At 42.0% G+C, this 15770-nt stretch overlaps 2 protein-coding genes across 5 annotated transcripts in view; both read left to right on the top strand.

Moving 5' to 3' along the window:
* DIP2A (DIP2 disco-interacting protein 2 homolog A (Drosophila)) overlaps positions 1-15770 on the top strand; it is a 150183-nt gene that overhangs the window by 65184 nt on the left and 69229 nt on the right. For all 3 annotated transcript variants that reach the window (XM_006893921.1, XM_006893920.1, XM_006893922.1), the window contains exons 4-5: positions 10968-11087; positions 12708-12935. In XM_006893921.1, the coding sequence (XP_006893983.1) occupies positions 10968-11087; positions 12708-12935 (348 nt within the window). The remainder of the gene's footprint in view (positions 1-10967; positions 11088-12707; positions 12936-15770) is intronic.
* Positions 2468-3571, top strand: LOC102862052 (spermine synthase-like). Of its 2 annotated transcripts, XM_006893919.1 has the most exons (2): positions 2468-2641; positions 2795-3571. In XM_006893919.1, exons 1-2 carry the CDS (start codon positions 2468-2470, stop codon positions 3569-3571), a joined length of 951 nt encoding a protein of 316 aa, XP_006893981.1. The 2 variants fall into 2 exon arrangements, with proteins under 2 accessions (XP_006893981.1, XP_006893980.1); XM_006893918.1 differs by having other exon boundaries at positions 2468-3571.

The following is a 15770-nucleotide window of genomic DNA, read 5'->3' as shown; positions in this document are numbered from 1 at the left end:
AAAAATAGTGCTTTTGTGCTCCTACCTTAAGAAATCTTTGCGTACTCATTGGAAGAGCTCCATATTTGTTCCATTCTCTAAAAAAGATCACCCAGCAGAAGGTAGAAATTATAGAATAATATTACTACTATCAAATGCAGGTAAAATCTTGTTGGAGATCATTAGAAAAACGGCTGGAATAGTATGTTAACAGGAAACTAACAGAAATTCAAACTGGATTCAGAAGAGGCCATGCTGATGTCAGATGGATCTTGGATAAAAGCAGAGAATAACAAAAAGATATTTACTTGTGTTTTATGGACTGTACAAAAGCATTTGACTGTGTAGATCATAACAAATTATGGATAACTTTGAGAAGAATAGAATTCCCACAATACTTAATTGTGCTCACGGGACCTGTTAGTAGACCAGGAAGCAGTTGTCTGAACAGAGCAAGGGAACACTGTATGGTTTAAAGTAAGAAAAGGTGTGTGGCAAGATTGTACCCTTTCTCCGTATGTGTTCAGTATGTATAATCAGCAAATAATTCCAGAAGCTGGTCTATATGTAGAAGCATCAAATGGAGTAAGACTCATCAACAACCTATATTATGCAGTAACCCAACTTTGCTTGCAGAAAGTGAAGGTGCCTTGAAACACTACAGAAGATCAGACACTACAGCTTTCAATATGAGTTGCATGTCAACATCAAGAAAACTAAAGTCCTTAAGTGTAACTGGAATTCTTTTATTTTATCCTTTTATTCTATCAATGAGTTTTTTGAGGGGGAAAAAACCAAAAAACACCTAACAGGGGAAAATTGACTATGTCATAAAAATTTGCTAGTTTCAAAATAGGATCTATAATTTAGCAATAGATACTGGGATCAAATGAATATAATCATTTGCTCACTGATTAATCTTTCTAAATCTGTCCTTTTAAATTCTGTAGCATATAAGAATGGGTATGAGACAGTTTATTAAAGTGGAAATGTCCTAATGAAATATAAGATCATAATTATTGAAATAAATAATGAAGACCATAGATACACTTTTTTTTTCTTTGTTAAGTAGGGCTATGATTTGCAAATCTGTGCCATTATTTGTTTAGTTTAAGCTAAAATGTCAGGGTGGTCTTTCCTGGTAGTCCCTAAGTAATTAAGAAGAAAAGAGTTTCAGAAGAAATCTAGCAGGCATCCTAATAACAACCATAGGAGCTGGCCGGGTCCTCTTCACCGTGTCCTCAGACCCAATCTGCGTGACCCTACTGGCTCACAGCTGTCCTAGCGAGCGGCTTCATTTCACATTCGGTTCATTTCTTCTTGCACATGCATGCCATGGATTGTCAATAGACTGTATTCCCAGCAATCAATAAATGTACACACAGTAAAGCAAAAAAAAAAAAAAAAAAAAAAAAGAAAACTCAAGTCCTTACCTTACCACTGGACCAGTAGGCAGTATTATAAAGATTAAATTTATCAAGGATTCATTTGATGTAAGTCCACAGACAGCATCTGTTGATAGCAGCAATTAAAAATTTGAAAGACTTGTTACATTGGGGACATCAACTGTCAGGGACCTCTCCATTGTGTTAAAGGGTGAGCTTGTCAGTTGGAAGTTTAAGGTACATCCAACCAAACCATGTATTTACTAATTATTTAATATATGTATCTGAAAGTTGGACAGAGAGTAAAGAAAACTGGAGAATTCTTGCCTTTAAATTGTGGTGTTTGCAGTAAAGAATATTAACCATGGACTGCCAAAAGAACGAGCAAATCTGTCTTGGAAGTATAACCAGGGTGCTCTTTAAAGGCAAGCATGGTGAAACTTTGTCTCAGGTCCTTTGGGCATGTTGTCAGGAGGGGCCAGTCCTTGGAAAAAGACATTGTACTGGACAAGGTCAGTGAAAGAGTATGATCCTCCACAACATGGATTGACACAGTGACTTTTAACAGTGGGTTCAGGGATGGCAAAGCTAGGGAAGGTGCTGCAGTATAGGATAAAGTTCAGATCTTCTGTTCGTAGGATTGCTAGTTATAGTCTCACAGTCGACTCAGTGGCACCAAACATCAGTAGGATTTTCTGTAGTTTATCACTGGGTGTTTTGTTTATTTTTTCCCTGTTCTTTCTAAGCTGATGTTTGGCAATTAGAAAACTTTTGTTCAGGCAGCGCTGCTAGAGCGCGGGGCGTGGCCACTAGTGACGCACGCACGTGGGGGACCAGGCGCCCACGTTTGTAGCTGCGTCGGGACCTCACTACGCTCCCTCCGGAAGCCCCGCCCCCGCGCTCCGCCACGCCCCTTTCCCCGGTCCGGCCCTGCGCCGCGCCTGCTCCCAGCGGCCCCTTCTCGGCTCCGGGCCTCCGTCGCTGCCTCCGCCCACTGCCCGCCCTTTTCCGCAGCTCCTGCCTTCCGCTGCCTGCGTTCTCTCGCCGCTTCCCGCCATCTCCCGCCGCGGCCCACCCGGCATGGCCCTGGGCCTCGCTGCAGCATGGCAGCAGCACGGCACAGCACCTTGGACTTCACGCTCGGCGCCAAAGCTGATGGCGAAACCATTCTAAAAGGCCTGCAGTCCATTTTCCAGGAGCAGGGGATGACGGAGTCGGTGCACACCTGGCAGGACCATGGCTTCTTAGCGACGTACACCAGCCAGAACGGCAGCTTTGCCAACTTGAGAATCTACCCCCACGGATTGGTGGTGTTGGACTTTCAGAGTTATGCCAGCGACGTCCAGGGTAACAAAGAAATTGACAGTCTTTTGAACAAAGTAGAAGAAAAAATGAAAGAACTGAGTCAGGACAGTGGTGCGAGGGTGAAGCGATTACCACCCATAGTTCGAGGAGGGGCCGTCGACAGATACTGGCCCACGGCCGACGGGCGCCTGGTGGAGTATGACATCGATGAGGTAGTGTATGATGAAGATTCACCTTATCAGAACATTAAGATTTTACACTCGAAGCAATTTGGAAATATTCTCATCCTCAGCGGGGATGTGAATTTGGCCGAGAGCGATTTGGCGTATACCCAGGCCATCATGGGCAGTGGGAAGGAAGATTACGCTGGCAAAGATGTCCTGATTCTGGGGGGCGGAGATGGAGGCATTTTATGTGAAATCGTCAAACTGAAACCAAAGATGGTCACCATGATCGAGATTGACCAAATGGTCATTGACGGCTGTAAGAAATTCATGCGGAAAACGTGCGGTGAGGTCTTAGACAGCCTTGAAGGAGAATGCTATCAAGTTCTGATTGAAGACTGCGTTCCAGTCTTGAAGAGGTATGCTGAGGAAGGGAGAGAATTTGACTATGTGATTAATGACTTGACAGCTGTTCCCATCTCCACATCCCCAGAGGAGGATTCCACATGGGAGTTTCTGCGACTGATTCTGGACCTTTCCATGCAAGTATTGAAACAGGATGGGAAATACTTCACACAGGGCAACTGTGTCAATTTGACCGAAGCCCTGTCGCTCTATGAAGAACAGCTGGGGCGCCTGTATTGTCCTGTGGAATTCTCCAAGGAGATCGTCTGTGTCCCTTCATATTTGGAATTGTGGGTATTTTACACTGTGTGGAAGAAGGCTAATAAGCCTTGAGGACAAAATTCTCAGGCCATGCATGCTTTATGCATAGTGTGCAGCACGGCCATTCTGATCTCCATGCTTAGACAATGTCCTTAAGGGATTTTTCTTTATTTTGTTATTACTGTTTTAATTTAAAGAAGCAAATGAAAAAAAATATGTATTTTGATGCATTAGGGTGTTAGTTTTCAGAAAATTAGCTTAAGGATGATCTAGCAGCAAGGGCCTGGCTGCTCCGTGCACTGAACCTCTAGAATGTGATATTTGTTACTTTTATTTCTGTGTGGGTGCCCCTCTCCCATTTTCTTTTTCTTTTGGCAGATCCTCAGTTTAAATGTTTGGTGGAGTAAGCATTGTCATTTTGTTCCTGAGGAAAATTCCTTATTAAAAATTTTGACTTCGAGCTTAAGATTTGGTGCTTATAAAAGAGTTAAGGGGGGGAAATGAATAACAATTGGTCCCATTAAAGTTACAGAAGCAATTGCATGTGCTCTGTGGTTTTGTTTCAGTCCTTCAGTCTGTTTGCTAGGAGAACAGAAGTATCTCTTCGTTGTTTTCAGTTGTTAGTTAATATCACTTGGTGGCATTTATCTCTATTCTGGGATGATCTTGGGGCCTTGATTTGAATAGTCACAATGACTTCTTTTACCACCATGGTAAATGGTACACAGCCTGTTCCGTTTGCTGGCTCCTCATTATAAAATTGACTTGAGGATAGTGATAGAATTTGCCTTCTTGTAATGTTGAAATTGAAAACCATCTGTCTGTGCCTACTCTTCTTCGTGTATTAGATGTGGAAATAAAATTGACAAATTGCTTTTAAAAAAAAAGTTCTCGTGATTGCTTTTGATTATACATTTCACCTCCCTTGTGTAACACTTGCTTCTTGTTTTTTCTGTCGTGCCACACTGTTTTGACCTCCACCTTCCCTTCTTCCCGAGCATCTGATTTTAGTAATACACTTGCACTCCTGGTAAGTACCGCCAAAGCAGTCAAGAAGATTATTGACTTTTCATATATGTTGCCCCATTTCTCTTCTTTTTTTATAGTTCTAAGTATACATCTCCAGAGCATAGAGTTATGGTGCTAGGTAGTTATTTCTTTAGCAATAGAATTTATTGGTTCTGTAACTTAAATATGTATTTAAATCTCATCCCTAGTCTTTACATTTATGTCTCCCAGCTTCTTTGACCTTAAGTAGAGCTAAGCCTTATTTTTCAAAAGAAAATTCTTAAGTATTACTGTTAAAAAGTTAATATTATTTTAGTGCCGGTTCTTGGAGAAGGACATCATATCTAGAAAGGTGGAGGGACAGTGCAGGAGAGGAAGACTTCAATGAGATGGATTGATACGGTAACTGGGACAATGGGGGTTGGTGTGTTGGAATTAGTAAGATGGGCTCAGTACAGGGCAGGCTGCAGAGCTGCTGTACACAGGGTTGCTATGGGTTGCAGGCACAACAACATATAAATAAAATTGGTTTTCTGTTGAACCATTCATGCATACTTTGTTTTATAATGCTAATTACAGTGTCTACACTATATGCAAGTTGAGATTGTTGATAACTTCTGATTTCTTGGTTTCAAAATCAACATTCCTGGCACCAGCAGTCAGGAAATCAAAAGACAAGTTGCATTGGAAAAGTTGGTTATCAAGGACCTCTCTAGAGCAACGGTGTCCTTCTGGAGACTAAAGTGCACCTGATCCAGGCCATAGTCTTTGCAGTTACTTGCTTATGCATCCAAGACCTGGACAATAGCTAAGGGTTATAGAAGAAGAATTGATGCCTTTAAGTTGTGTGGAGAAGAATGTTGAACATACTGTGAATTGCCAGGAGAACAAACAGGTCTGGCTTGGAGAGAGTGAAACCAGACTGCTCCCTAGAGGCAAGGATTTTGAGGGTCCATCTTGCATATTTTGGGCACAGGGCCAGGAGGGACCAGTTCTTGGAGAAGGACATAATGCTTTGAAGAGTGGAGGGACAATGCAGGGAGAGAAAGACCCAGAATGAGATGGATTCCAATGACAGGAGGAACGGGATTTGATGTGTGTGACATCATGAGATTGGCTCAGGATAGGGCAGGGTTCAGAGCTAATGTGCTTAAGATCTATGAGTCTCAGGGACTTGACGGGCATATAACAACAACAACACACATTGTAATCACACTTCCCCCCTGTAATCCTCCTTTTCATAATCCTATTTTGCTTTTTTTCTGTCTTCCAGGCTTTCTGTTTGGGCAAATGCAACTCTTTTGACCTTAAATGATGTGTTGTTCTAGGGAGTGAGTGTATTTCTGGTTTTACTGCTCTGCTTATCAGAAAATCAAAAGGGAACAATTTGCTCAGCATTTCTCAAGCTGAAGGAATGGTAAACCAAATCTGCAGTTGCAAAAAATAGTGGAAAGATGCTATGGGAAAATTCTTGAATGATCTGCTGTTGTTATGTGCCTTGAGTTGCCTATGACTCACAGGGACCCTATGTATAGCAGCTCTGAAGCCTGTTCTGTCCTGAGCCAGTCCCTCTGATGCCTACACACCTACCCCCATTGCCCCAGTTCCTGTATCAGTCCATCTCACCTGGGGTCTTCCTATCCTGCACTGCCTCTCCACTCTTCCAAGCATTATGTTCTTCTCTAAGAATGGGTCCCTCCTGGCCACATGCCCAAAGTATGTGAGACAAGCTTCAAAATCCTAGTCTTCAAGGAGAAACTTCTCCAAGACACATAATTGTTATCTTAGTTGTCCGTGGTATGTTCCAGACTTTTCTCCAGCACCACAACTTGAAGGCATTGATTCTTCTTTTGTATTCTTTAGTCACTGTCCAGCTCTCTTGATACGTAGCAAGTAATTGCGAAGACCATGGCCTTGATTAGGTGCACCTTAGTCTCTAGGCTGACATAATTGCTTTTCAGTACTCTGGAGAGGTCCCTGACAGCACATTATTCCAATGCAGTTCATCTTTTGATTTTCTGACTGTTGGTGCCAAGAGTGTTGATTGTTGAGCCAAGCAAGCTGCAATTGTTAATAGCCTCAATTTCTTTTCCATCTGTTATGGTGCTATCAATTAGCCTAGTGGTGAGAACCTTAGTCTTGATGTTGAACTTCAGTCTGTATTGAAGACTATAGTCTTTGACCTTCTGCAGCAAGTGTTTCAGGTCCTCCTCAGTTTCATAAGTAAGGTTGTGTCATCTTTATAATGTAGGTTGTTGATAAGTCTTCCTCCAAACCTGATGCCACATTCCTCATACAGCCCTGCTTCCCCAATGATCTTTTCTGCATATAGATTGAAAAGGTATGGAGACAGGATGCATCTCTGACATACTCCTGATTTCGAACCATGCAGTGTTCCCTTGATCTGTTTTGAGGCCCGCTTCCTGGTCCAGGTATAGAGATTTTGCATGAGCACAATGAAATGTTTTGGGATTCCCATTCTTATCAAGGTTAGCCATGATTTGTTGTGATCCACACTGTCAAATGACTTTGCATAGTCAATGAAACACAGACATTCATCTGATATTCTGCTTTCTGCCAGGATCCATCTGACACTGGTGATAATTTCTTTAGCGCCACGACCTCCTCTAGACCCAGGTTGTATTTCTAGTAGTTCTCTGTCAGTGAATGATCTAGGAACCATCAAAAGAAGATAAAAGAAATACATGAAGTTACTGTAGCAGAAAGAATTGGCTGACGTGGGACCATTTCAAGAAGTAGCGTATGACAATTTGATGGTTAGAAGGAGTGGTGGGTAAAGGAAATGGGATATATCTAGTATGAAAAACAATATATATTGACTTTGTAAGCAAACCAGTATAAAACATTTGTTAAAAAAATTGGCATATGAATAAGAACCAATGGTAATAAAAGAAAAAAATCAAGCTGCTCTGAAGGAATTGGAGAGGCGGAGGGAAAGGCCTCAGGAAATTGGTAGAATATCAGTTGATACATTTCAACAAACATGCAGTCCTAGATGTGCTCTCGAGGTTGTGCCAAAAAATCTGGAGGGCAGCTTGCTGGCCAACAAACTGGAAGAGATGCAAATTTATTCCCATTCCCAAAAACAGTGACCCAGCACAATGTGAAAAATTATTGAACAATATCATTAATGTTACATTTAAAAAAATCTTGGTGAAGATTATCCAAAAATGTCTAGTACAGAGAACTCCAAGAAATACAAGCTGGGTTTGGAAGAGGCCATAACATCATTGCGGATGTCAGATGGATCTTGGCTAAAAGCATAGAGCAGATGTCTAATTGTGTTTTATTGACTGTGCAAAGGCATTTGACTGTGTGGATCACAAGAAGTTGTGGCTAACATTAAGAAGAATAGGAAATCCAGAACCTAATTGTGCTAATATGAAACCTGTAGGTAGACTGAGAAGCTGTTGTCTATATCAAGCAAGGGAACACTCATTCATGTCTCAAGATCAAGAAAGGAATGCGTCAGTTATGAATCCTTTCTCCACACCTTTTCAATCTCAAGATCAAGAAAGGAATGTGTCAGTTATGAATCCTTTCTCCACACCTTTTCAATCTATTTAGTGAACAGATCATTTGAGCGGGTGGGCTTTATGAAGAAGAATGTAGCACCAACAATTGAAGGAAGAATCATAAATGACATGCATTATGCAGATGACACAGTGTTTTGCTTTATCAGACTGAGGAGACCTTGAGGCATTTTGCTGTAGAAGATCAGGGACTGCAGCCTTCAATATGGATTGCATCTCATTGTCAAGAAAAGAAAACCCCTCATCTCTGGGCCAGTGGGCAGCATCATGATATATTGAGAAAAGATTGAAATTGTTAATTCTTTCCTTTTGCACAGATCCACAGTAAATTCTTTTGGTACCAGTAGTCAAGAAGTCAAAAGATGAGTTGCATTGGGAAAATCTACTGTCAAGGACCTTTCCAGAGTGCTAAAGAACAATGTGATTTTAGTCTAAAGACTGGTAAGCCTGATTTCAAGTCTGGTATTTCCAGTTATCTGCTTGCATCTGAGAGCTGGGCGGTGACTAAGGATGACAGAAGAATAATTCATGCCTTTGAGCTGTGATGCTGAGAAGAGAACATATTATAGACTGTCAAGAAAGCAAACAGCTCTGTCTTAGAGAAATCAGCTTGTTTCTTGGAGGTAAAAATCTTGAAACTCCATCTTACATACTTTGGACATGTTGTCACGAAAAGCCAGTCTTTGGAGAAGGACATCATGCTTAGATGAGAAGAAGGTCACCACAAGAGAGGAAGACCTGAGATGAGATGAATTGACGTAATGACTGTGGCAATAGAGCCAGGCATGTCAGAAATGGTGAGGGTGACTTTGATATGCCAGGGTTCAGAGCCATTGCTCATAGGGCCACTGTGAGTTATAGTCGACTTGATTGCACAAAACAATAACTACAAGCCTGTCTGTTGTTTGGACATATTGCCAGAAAGAACCAGTACTTGGAGAAGGACATTGTGCTTGGAAGGGTGGAAGGATAAGTGCAAGAGAGGAAGACCCTGGATGAGATGGATTGCCTCAGTGACTGGGGTTATGGTGTGTTGGAGGCAGGGAAGTTGGCTCAAAATAGAGCAGAGTTTAAAACTGTTGTATGTAGGGTCACTATGAGCCTCAGGTGACTCATATTTGGCTGAAAGTTGAGTCACAGTGGTAAATTCCATTTTAGCTTTGAAGGATTACTAAGGTCCATAGTCACTGGGTGTCCTGTTTGACAAGTAAACCTGGCCTTTTTTAGCTACATTTTCCTTACTTGATTCTGTATCTTTAATTCTGATCACTTTTACAGTAACCTTCTTGTCTGAGGGCTTTGGAATCTTTATGCATTCTTACTGATATTTTCAATTAGTTTCTGACAGTTTTCTTTGGAGTACTAATAGAAACAATATTCTCTTACTCAGTATTGATAGCAGTTTGTGACTTTTACATTGTAAAGTTAGATTAATTAGGACTCATGTTTCTTTCTTCATTTACTTCTGGCACTAAGTATTGCTTTTGAAAAACTGATGAAAATCTGATTTTTATGTCCTGGTTTTGAAATTTTTTTTTTAGTGTAAGTTTACAAGTTATTTGTTTTTAAAGCCATTTTTGTTTAATAAGATTAATTATAGTTGATTAATGTAATTAATATTACAGTGTCTCATCAAACATTTTCATTCTACTAACAGGCACTTTCCTTTTCTCATAACTCATAATAAAACACACATACCTCAGGGAGCTCTGGTGGCCTAGTGGCAAGAAGCTGTGCTGCAATCCTGAAGGTGCACAGTTTGAAACCACCAGATCCGCTGCTGGAGAAGGAGGGGCAGTTTCCTCCTGTGCCAGTCAGATCTGATTGACAGTATACAAGAAAAAAAGGAATATAAAAATAAAATACATATATCTCAAATATTGTATAAAAACGAGACACCTCTGCGAGGCATTCCTTTCTCTGTTGCTTCTTTAACCAAGGAAGGGCTAGTGGACATTCAGCTGCTCTTCAACCTTCTCCCAGTTGATGAGTTTATATAGGAGTGCCTTTGTGATTGAGTGAGTCTATTTTAAGAATCCTCTGATGACTTGAACTCTGGTTCCTTACTGGTAGGGAGTTGTGCTGGCCAGCCCAAAGGCATACAGTGTGAATTCACAGCCATTTCCACAGAGAAAGATGAACAGTTTCCTCCTATCAGATTTACTGCTTTTGAAAACTTGCAGGGAGACTAGCTATGGGTCGGTTTTGACTCCATAGTATATAATAACAACAACAACAACTGGTGATTTAGAGGTAAGCAGTTGTGGTGCCAAACTCAAAGACACAACGTTCTAATCGTCTAGCTGCTCTGTGGGAAAAAGATGGGCATTCTTCTTCTGTGGGATTTACTACCTCTGAAAACCCAGCTATGAGTCTGTTTTGACTTGATGGTACACAACAACAACTTGTAGCAGCTCATAGATCTTTCTTGCTGTCCACATAGATCTTAACTCTGTTTTGTGAGGCTCATTGAACCCATTGATCCTTTCTCTTTTCAGTATTCACTGTTTAGCTCATCTTTTCAGGTCTTTTATCCAAGGTGTGTTTTAGTAGAATCCTTTTCTGAGTAGTTTTTCAGAGAAATGCATAAAGGTTAGTCCCCTAGTGTTTTCCAACTGTGTTTAACTTTTTTCTCACCTTGACAGAGAAATGATGTCTTCTCTGGGTTCAGAATTGTGACACAGCACAGAGACTGTAGTGGGGGTGGAGGGAGCAGGTGCATGTTCTCTCGATGTTTGTGGCTGCTTCACCTTGAAGGGGGCAGAGGATGCTGGACTAGGTTGACATGTGGGCAGAGCTCACACTTCTTTCACATTTTTATATAATGTGAAATCAAAATGAAATAACATGTTGTTAATCTCGTCAGCCTATTAAGAAGTCTTTCCTCTGCCACCCTTTCTGTGTAGATGTGCACACAGAAGCTGTGCAGGCAGCCTTGGCCAAGTACAAGGAGAGGAAGATGCCCATGCCGTCGAAGCGGCGCTCTGCTCTTGTGCACTCGTCTGTGGACACATACACGCCTCCAGGTACGTACAGGCAGTGCGCAGAGCTCCTCCGTGCTCTCCATGCTGACAGCAGCCAGACTTGGAATTCTGCCACCTCTTATCCAGATAGAAGAAGTTAGGAGATAAAAATGTTTGTATATTCGACGATTAATGATTCCTGACCTGAAAAATCGGTGATAGATACAAGATGATTCTAAACCTTTTGCATTTTTGGTGTAAAGGTTAATTTTTGTACTAAGATATTACTTAAGGCTTTTGGTAAAGAAGAAAATGAAAATAGACCCTTAATAGAATGCTAGTTTCTTCTAAGTGTTTCCTCTAAGAATTTTAAGATTAATCTCATCTCAATATCTATTCTTTGCTATCTTATTATCTGAACATGTAGGAAAGTTTGCAAATACTTGGAAGGCTTTGACTTATTTTATTATTGTTGTTTTGATGTTACCATTATATATAATAACTTTTTATATGGAGTTTCTCCTCAGAAGAAAGGAATTTTAAACTCCCTGTTAAACTGTGTCAGGAAGGTGATCATATAAATGGCTGTGCCTAAGGACCATTATTGTCCATCATGTTATTTAAGAAATCAAGCTGGAGAGATGGCCCTTTCTGGTTTGATATATTTGGAATTATGCAGCAGTAAAAACGTACCACACCAGAGTCACAGATAATGTAAAAGTTTTAATACCACCTCATTGTTGGTAAAAAGTCCAAAACTTATATTGTTGGAAAAATTGTTAGAAAAGGCCGTCAAGTTATTATTTCTACTAATATAGTTGTAGGTACTGTCTAATAATTAAATACTGCTTAAATGATTAGAAAGCCATAAAAAAAAGCCATAAAAAATGCCGAGTCATGTTGACTTGATGGATCTTTAATTCACAGTCAGTTTTAGAGTTGAAATAGTTGTCTTGGGGGAGGAATTTTTAAAAAAATGTAAAACCGATTTATGTGTATTCCCTGAAGAGGCTACATATGAGGCTGGTCAAGGCTGCAGCCTTCTGTGTCCCAAAGAGGCTGCTGGGGGATTCATCCATAGACTAGGAACAGTGAGATGCAGGCACTGCTCACAGGGTGCCGGGATCCTGTGCTGTGGGCATGGCTGTTCCTGCTTTGCAGTGAGAGTGAAGGTTCAGCACACGTTAAGTAATTGCACTGGGAACGTTTGGACAATCAGTAATGTCGGGAGTCTACAGAACATTTGGTAGTAAGGTAGGGATCCACAGGACGCTTTAACATTCAGTAGTTACGAAGGGAGTCCCAGGGCATTTAGACACTCAGGTCGTCACACACAGAGTCTTTTTCCTTCATGGACTTCTTTAGTGTTCCTGACCTTGATGCATATTGACCTCAGTGAGAGTTTGTCTTCAGCTCCAATGTGTGGCATCTCCTACAGCTGAGCCACCTCGGGGAAATATTAGGGTCCGGAAACCATTTTCTTCAAATAGGCTTCTTTGGCCTTTGAGTCCACCTCACAGACACCTCTGTGCTGAAGGCAGTCTTGAGTGTCTGCGTCAAGCAGAGCTGTCACTGCACAGAAGCACATTCCGTGCAGAGCATGCAGGGTGCAGGTGCGCGCGGTGTCCCATCCCTGTGACTCACTCCCACATCACATGCCTGTCATCATTATTTTGACCACAGACACCTCGTCCGCCTCAGAAGATGAGGGCTCTTTGCGTCGACCAGGGCGACTCACCTCCACTCCGCTCCAGAGCCATCCTGGCGTCGAGCCCTGGCTCGATCGGGTTATTCAGGGCTCGTCCACCTCATCCTCCGCATCCTCCACCTCATCTCATCCGGGAGGGAGACCCGCCACCGTTCCCAGCGCCGCTGCCGCACTCACCAGCCTGGTGGCCCACGCCCACATAGGTCAGTACAGAACGACCATGGATCCATTAACAGAGCTGCCTTAGGTGGTATCCAGAAGGGAGGTGCTTGTTGGCCAAGAGGCAATGAAAAAAACAGGAGAGGTCATTTTATCACTGAGGCCAAATTTTTCGTAACCCTCAAGCAATCTGGCCGACTTGGCTAAGTTTTCCCCCATTAAGACCCACTTTTGCTTCTGGTAACAGAAATGGTTCTTGATGCCTCTGCAGTGTGACCATCCCAAAACATCTGATCTGGTATCTGTCAAGGACCACTAGAGTGCACAGAGTTCATAGTGCGACCATCACCTCTCCAGCCCTCTAGGGACATGTAGCAGAGACAGCCGGTTCTCGGGACAGTCAGAGGATTGTCACCTCGCTGGGCAGGCTGCTGCGTCTAGCTCACTCAAGTCTTCCTATGACTCTGAGCAGCAGGGCGGCAGCAATTGTCCCTGTGCCTGGCAGGACCCTGAGGCTGCAACATCCAGTTTTTTTCTTCCTCCAGACACCAGGTGAAATAACCCTAAACCTATACTTGAGGGTTTTTAAGAAATCCTAAAAAGAATAAAGTGATTATTAGTACATAAACCTCCTTTCCCCTCCATGCCCCCAACTCCCTGCTGGGCACTTGTGCAAGCTACAGCTCCCCCCTGACAGGGACAGGAGACGGTCGCAGAGTGGGGCCTTTGTTGAGTCTTGGAGCCCATTAATATTGTCCCATCCTTGAGCAAATTGGCCAGAGATCCTCAGACACAAATGATGAGTGCTAGCAGTCACATTTTGCCCCTTAGTTCTGTCTGTCCTCTCCCTTCTCACACCTTTCTTCCCACCAGACTGTGGAGTTAAATATGTGTGTGGCAGAAATGTCAGGCCAGACACGTATCTGTTCTTTCTGCACTCACTGCCACCAAGTCACAGCCTTTGTGCAGAGGCTTGTGCCTTCTGGTGGATGTACTCTTTGCTATGGAGATGAAAATAAGCTCAAATAGAAATTTTGCAAAAGGAGTAAGCCCTTTTTCCAGGTCTCAGAGCCAAGCCTTAAAAAGATGTGTAGATCGTCTCCAAATAATTTTTTCTTTTATGTTAAACCTAGAAATAAAAAAAAAAAGCAAAAGTATTCATCACTTGAAATAAAATTTTTAGGCAATGCCAGTAGTGTAGTTAGCTTTCTACAACTGCTCTGTGAGGTCACATGCATTCTTGCACTGGTTCTTGGAATGGTGTTCATCAGATGGTTAGCTGTCCACTAGCAGGCTGTCCTTGCTCTTTTCTTTGGTAAGGAGGGACAGTGTAGCTTTTCTGAGATGATAACACATCTGCTCAATAGCAAAGCAGGGTTGCTGCCTAGTTTTCTCATTCCCCTCTGTGTCTTTGCTTTTTACTTGCAGCTTTTGCCAAAGCTTCTACATATGTACACTTTGTGCCATGGGGGGCTGTTCTGGGGGTAGAAACACAGCATTGAGATATGCTTGGCTGTGCATACTCAATCTGAGCTGCTGAGTGTCTCGTCTCAGTCGTGTTAGACTGAATTGAAAGCAAACCTGGTGGTGCTGGGTGGCCAAGAGAACCCTAAGAGCACCTCATATCATCCTCCATCCTCACCCTTCTGCCCCTCAGCCAACCCTGTCTGTCTTTGTTTATATCAGGGCACATCTTCATGTTTCTTCTCAGTGTGTGCCTTCAGTAAGTTTTAGATGACTGGCACACAGATGCGCCCACAAAGCTCAGAGAAGAGAAGGGTATAGCTGGCCCGGGACTTCAGGGTGGCCGTGGGCAGCATTGTCCTTGAGCCCCTCTAGAAACAATTAAATCATGTTCTTCCTTGTCTTCTCTGATTATTCCCCTGGGGACTGTGATCACAGGCCATCTCTCACCGAGGAGATAGATGTACAGCTCACTGTGTGCAAATAGTTCTTACACTGATATTTACACGGACATGTTTCTTTTGTTTTATTATGCTGATTAAATTTTGCAGAAATGCACACTTAGCTCCAGTGTGTGAAAAGTGATGATTTTTCAATGTTCTGGAAGCTCTTCGACGTAGGGTGGAGTAAGAAAGTACATCAGAGTATTGTCTCGGTGCATCTGCACAGAGCCTTCTCTCTAACCAAGTGCTGAGGGATTGCCAGTGTGCTTCCTGAAGGGCTAGAAATAAGAGCATGCCTCAGGTAGGGAGTTGGAGCCATACGTTAATTTAGAGTATTTCACCAGACAACTTTTGATTTTGCTGTGGTTGTGAGGTATTTTTTAACAAAGCAGTTGGTTGTTAGTGGATGGATGACTACTCTATTGGGTTTTTTCCCTATCTCATTTGGTTGGTCTAAAATACGCATCTTGTGATTAATTCTAGAAAGTTTCAAAGTGTCTTAGATTGCTGAATACCTTCTACAGACCAATTTTCCTACACTATCTGCTGAGTATTATGTTGCTGTTGTATGCCATTGAATTGGAGCAGATTCATAGCAGACCCTTCAGTGGGTTTTCTGAGACTGTAAATTATGTGGGAGGAGATGCCTCTCTTTCTCCCTAGGAAGAGCTACTGGATTTGAACTGCCTCCCACAGATGCTGAATATAAAGGACTTGAATTTCTAAATCTCTAGTTTCTCAATTGCTCTCCCCTTATAATAGTAACATTCTTTGTTTTCGGTCAACACTAGAGAATTCTTTTGAGCTGAGGAAAGTGGAAGAATATGTTAGGTAAAAAAAAATAAATAAATAAAAACCAAGAAACCCCCTTGAAATAGAATATATTAGCTAAGAGCAATTTAAAAATATTTTACTTTTTGGATTAAAATGACCCAGTTTATTAAACATTTTTGTATAATGTTAGTATCTATA

This window comes from Elephantulus edwardii, unplaced genomic scaffold (assembly GCF_000299155.1).
Source record: "Elephantulus edwardii isolate Elephantulus edwardi_28Jun2011 unplaced genomic scaffold, EleEdw1.0 scaffold00133, whole genome shotgun sequence".
In the NCBI taxonomy this organism is placed as follows: domain Eukaryota; kingdom Metazoa; phylum Chordata; class Mammalia; order Macroscelidea; family Macroscelididae; genus Elephantulus; species Elephantulus edwardii.
The sequence above is the reverse complement of the archived record's forward strand: the minus strand, read 5'-3'. Positions and strand labels throughout refer to the sequence as shown.

Excerpts from the sequence above, each read along its gene's own strand:
- LOC102862052 (XM_006893918.1), top strand. The coding sequence starts at position 2,468 with ATGGCAGCAGCACGGCACAGCACCTTGGACTTCACGCTCGGCGCCAAA.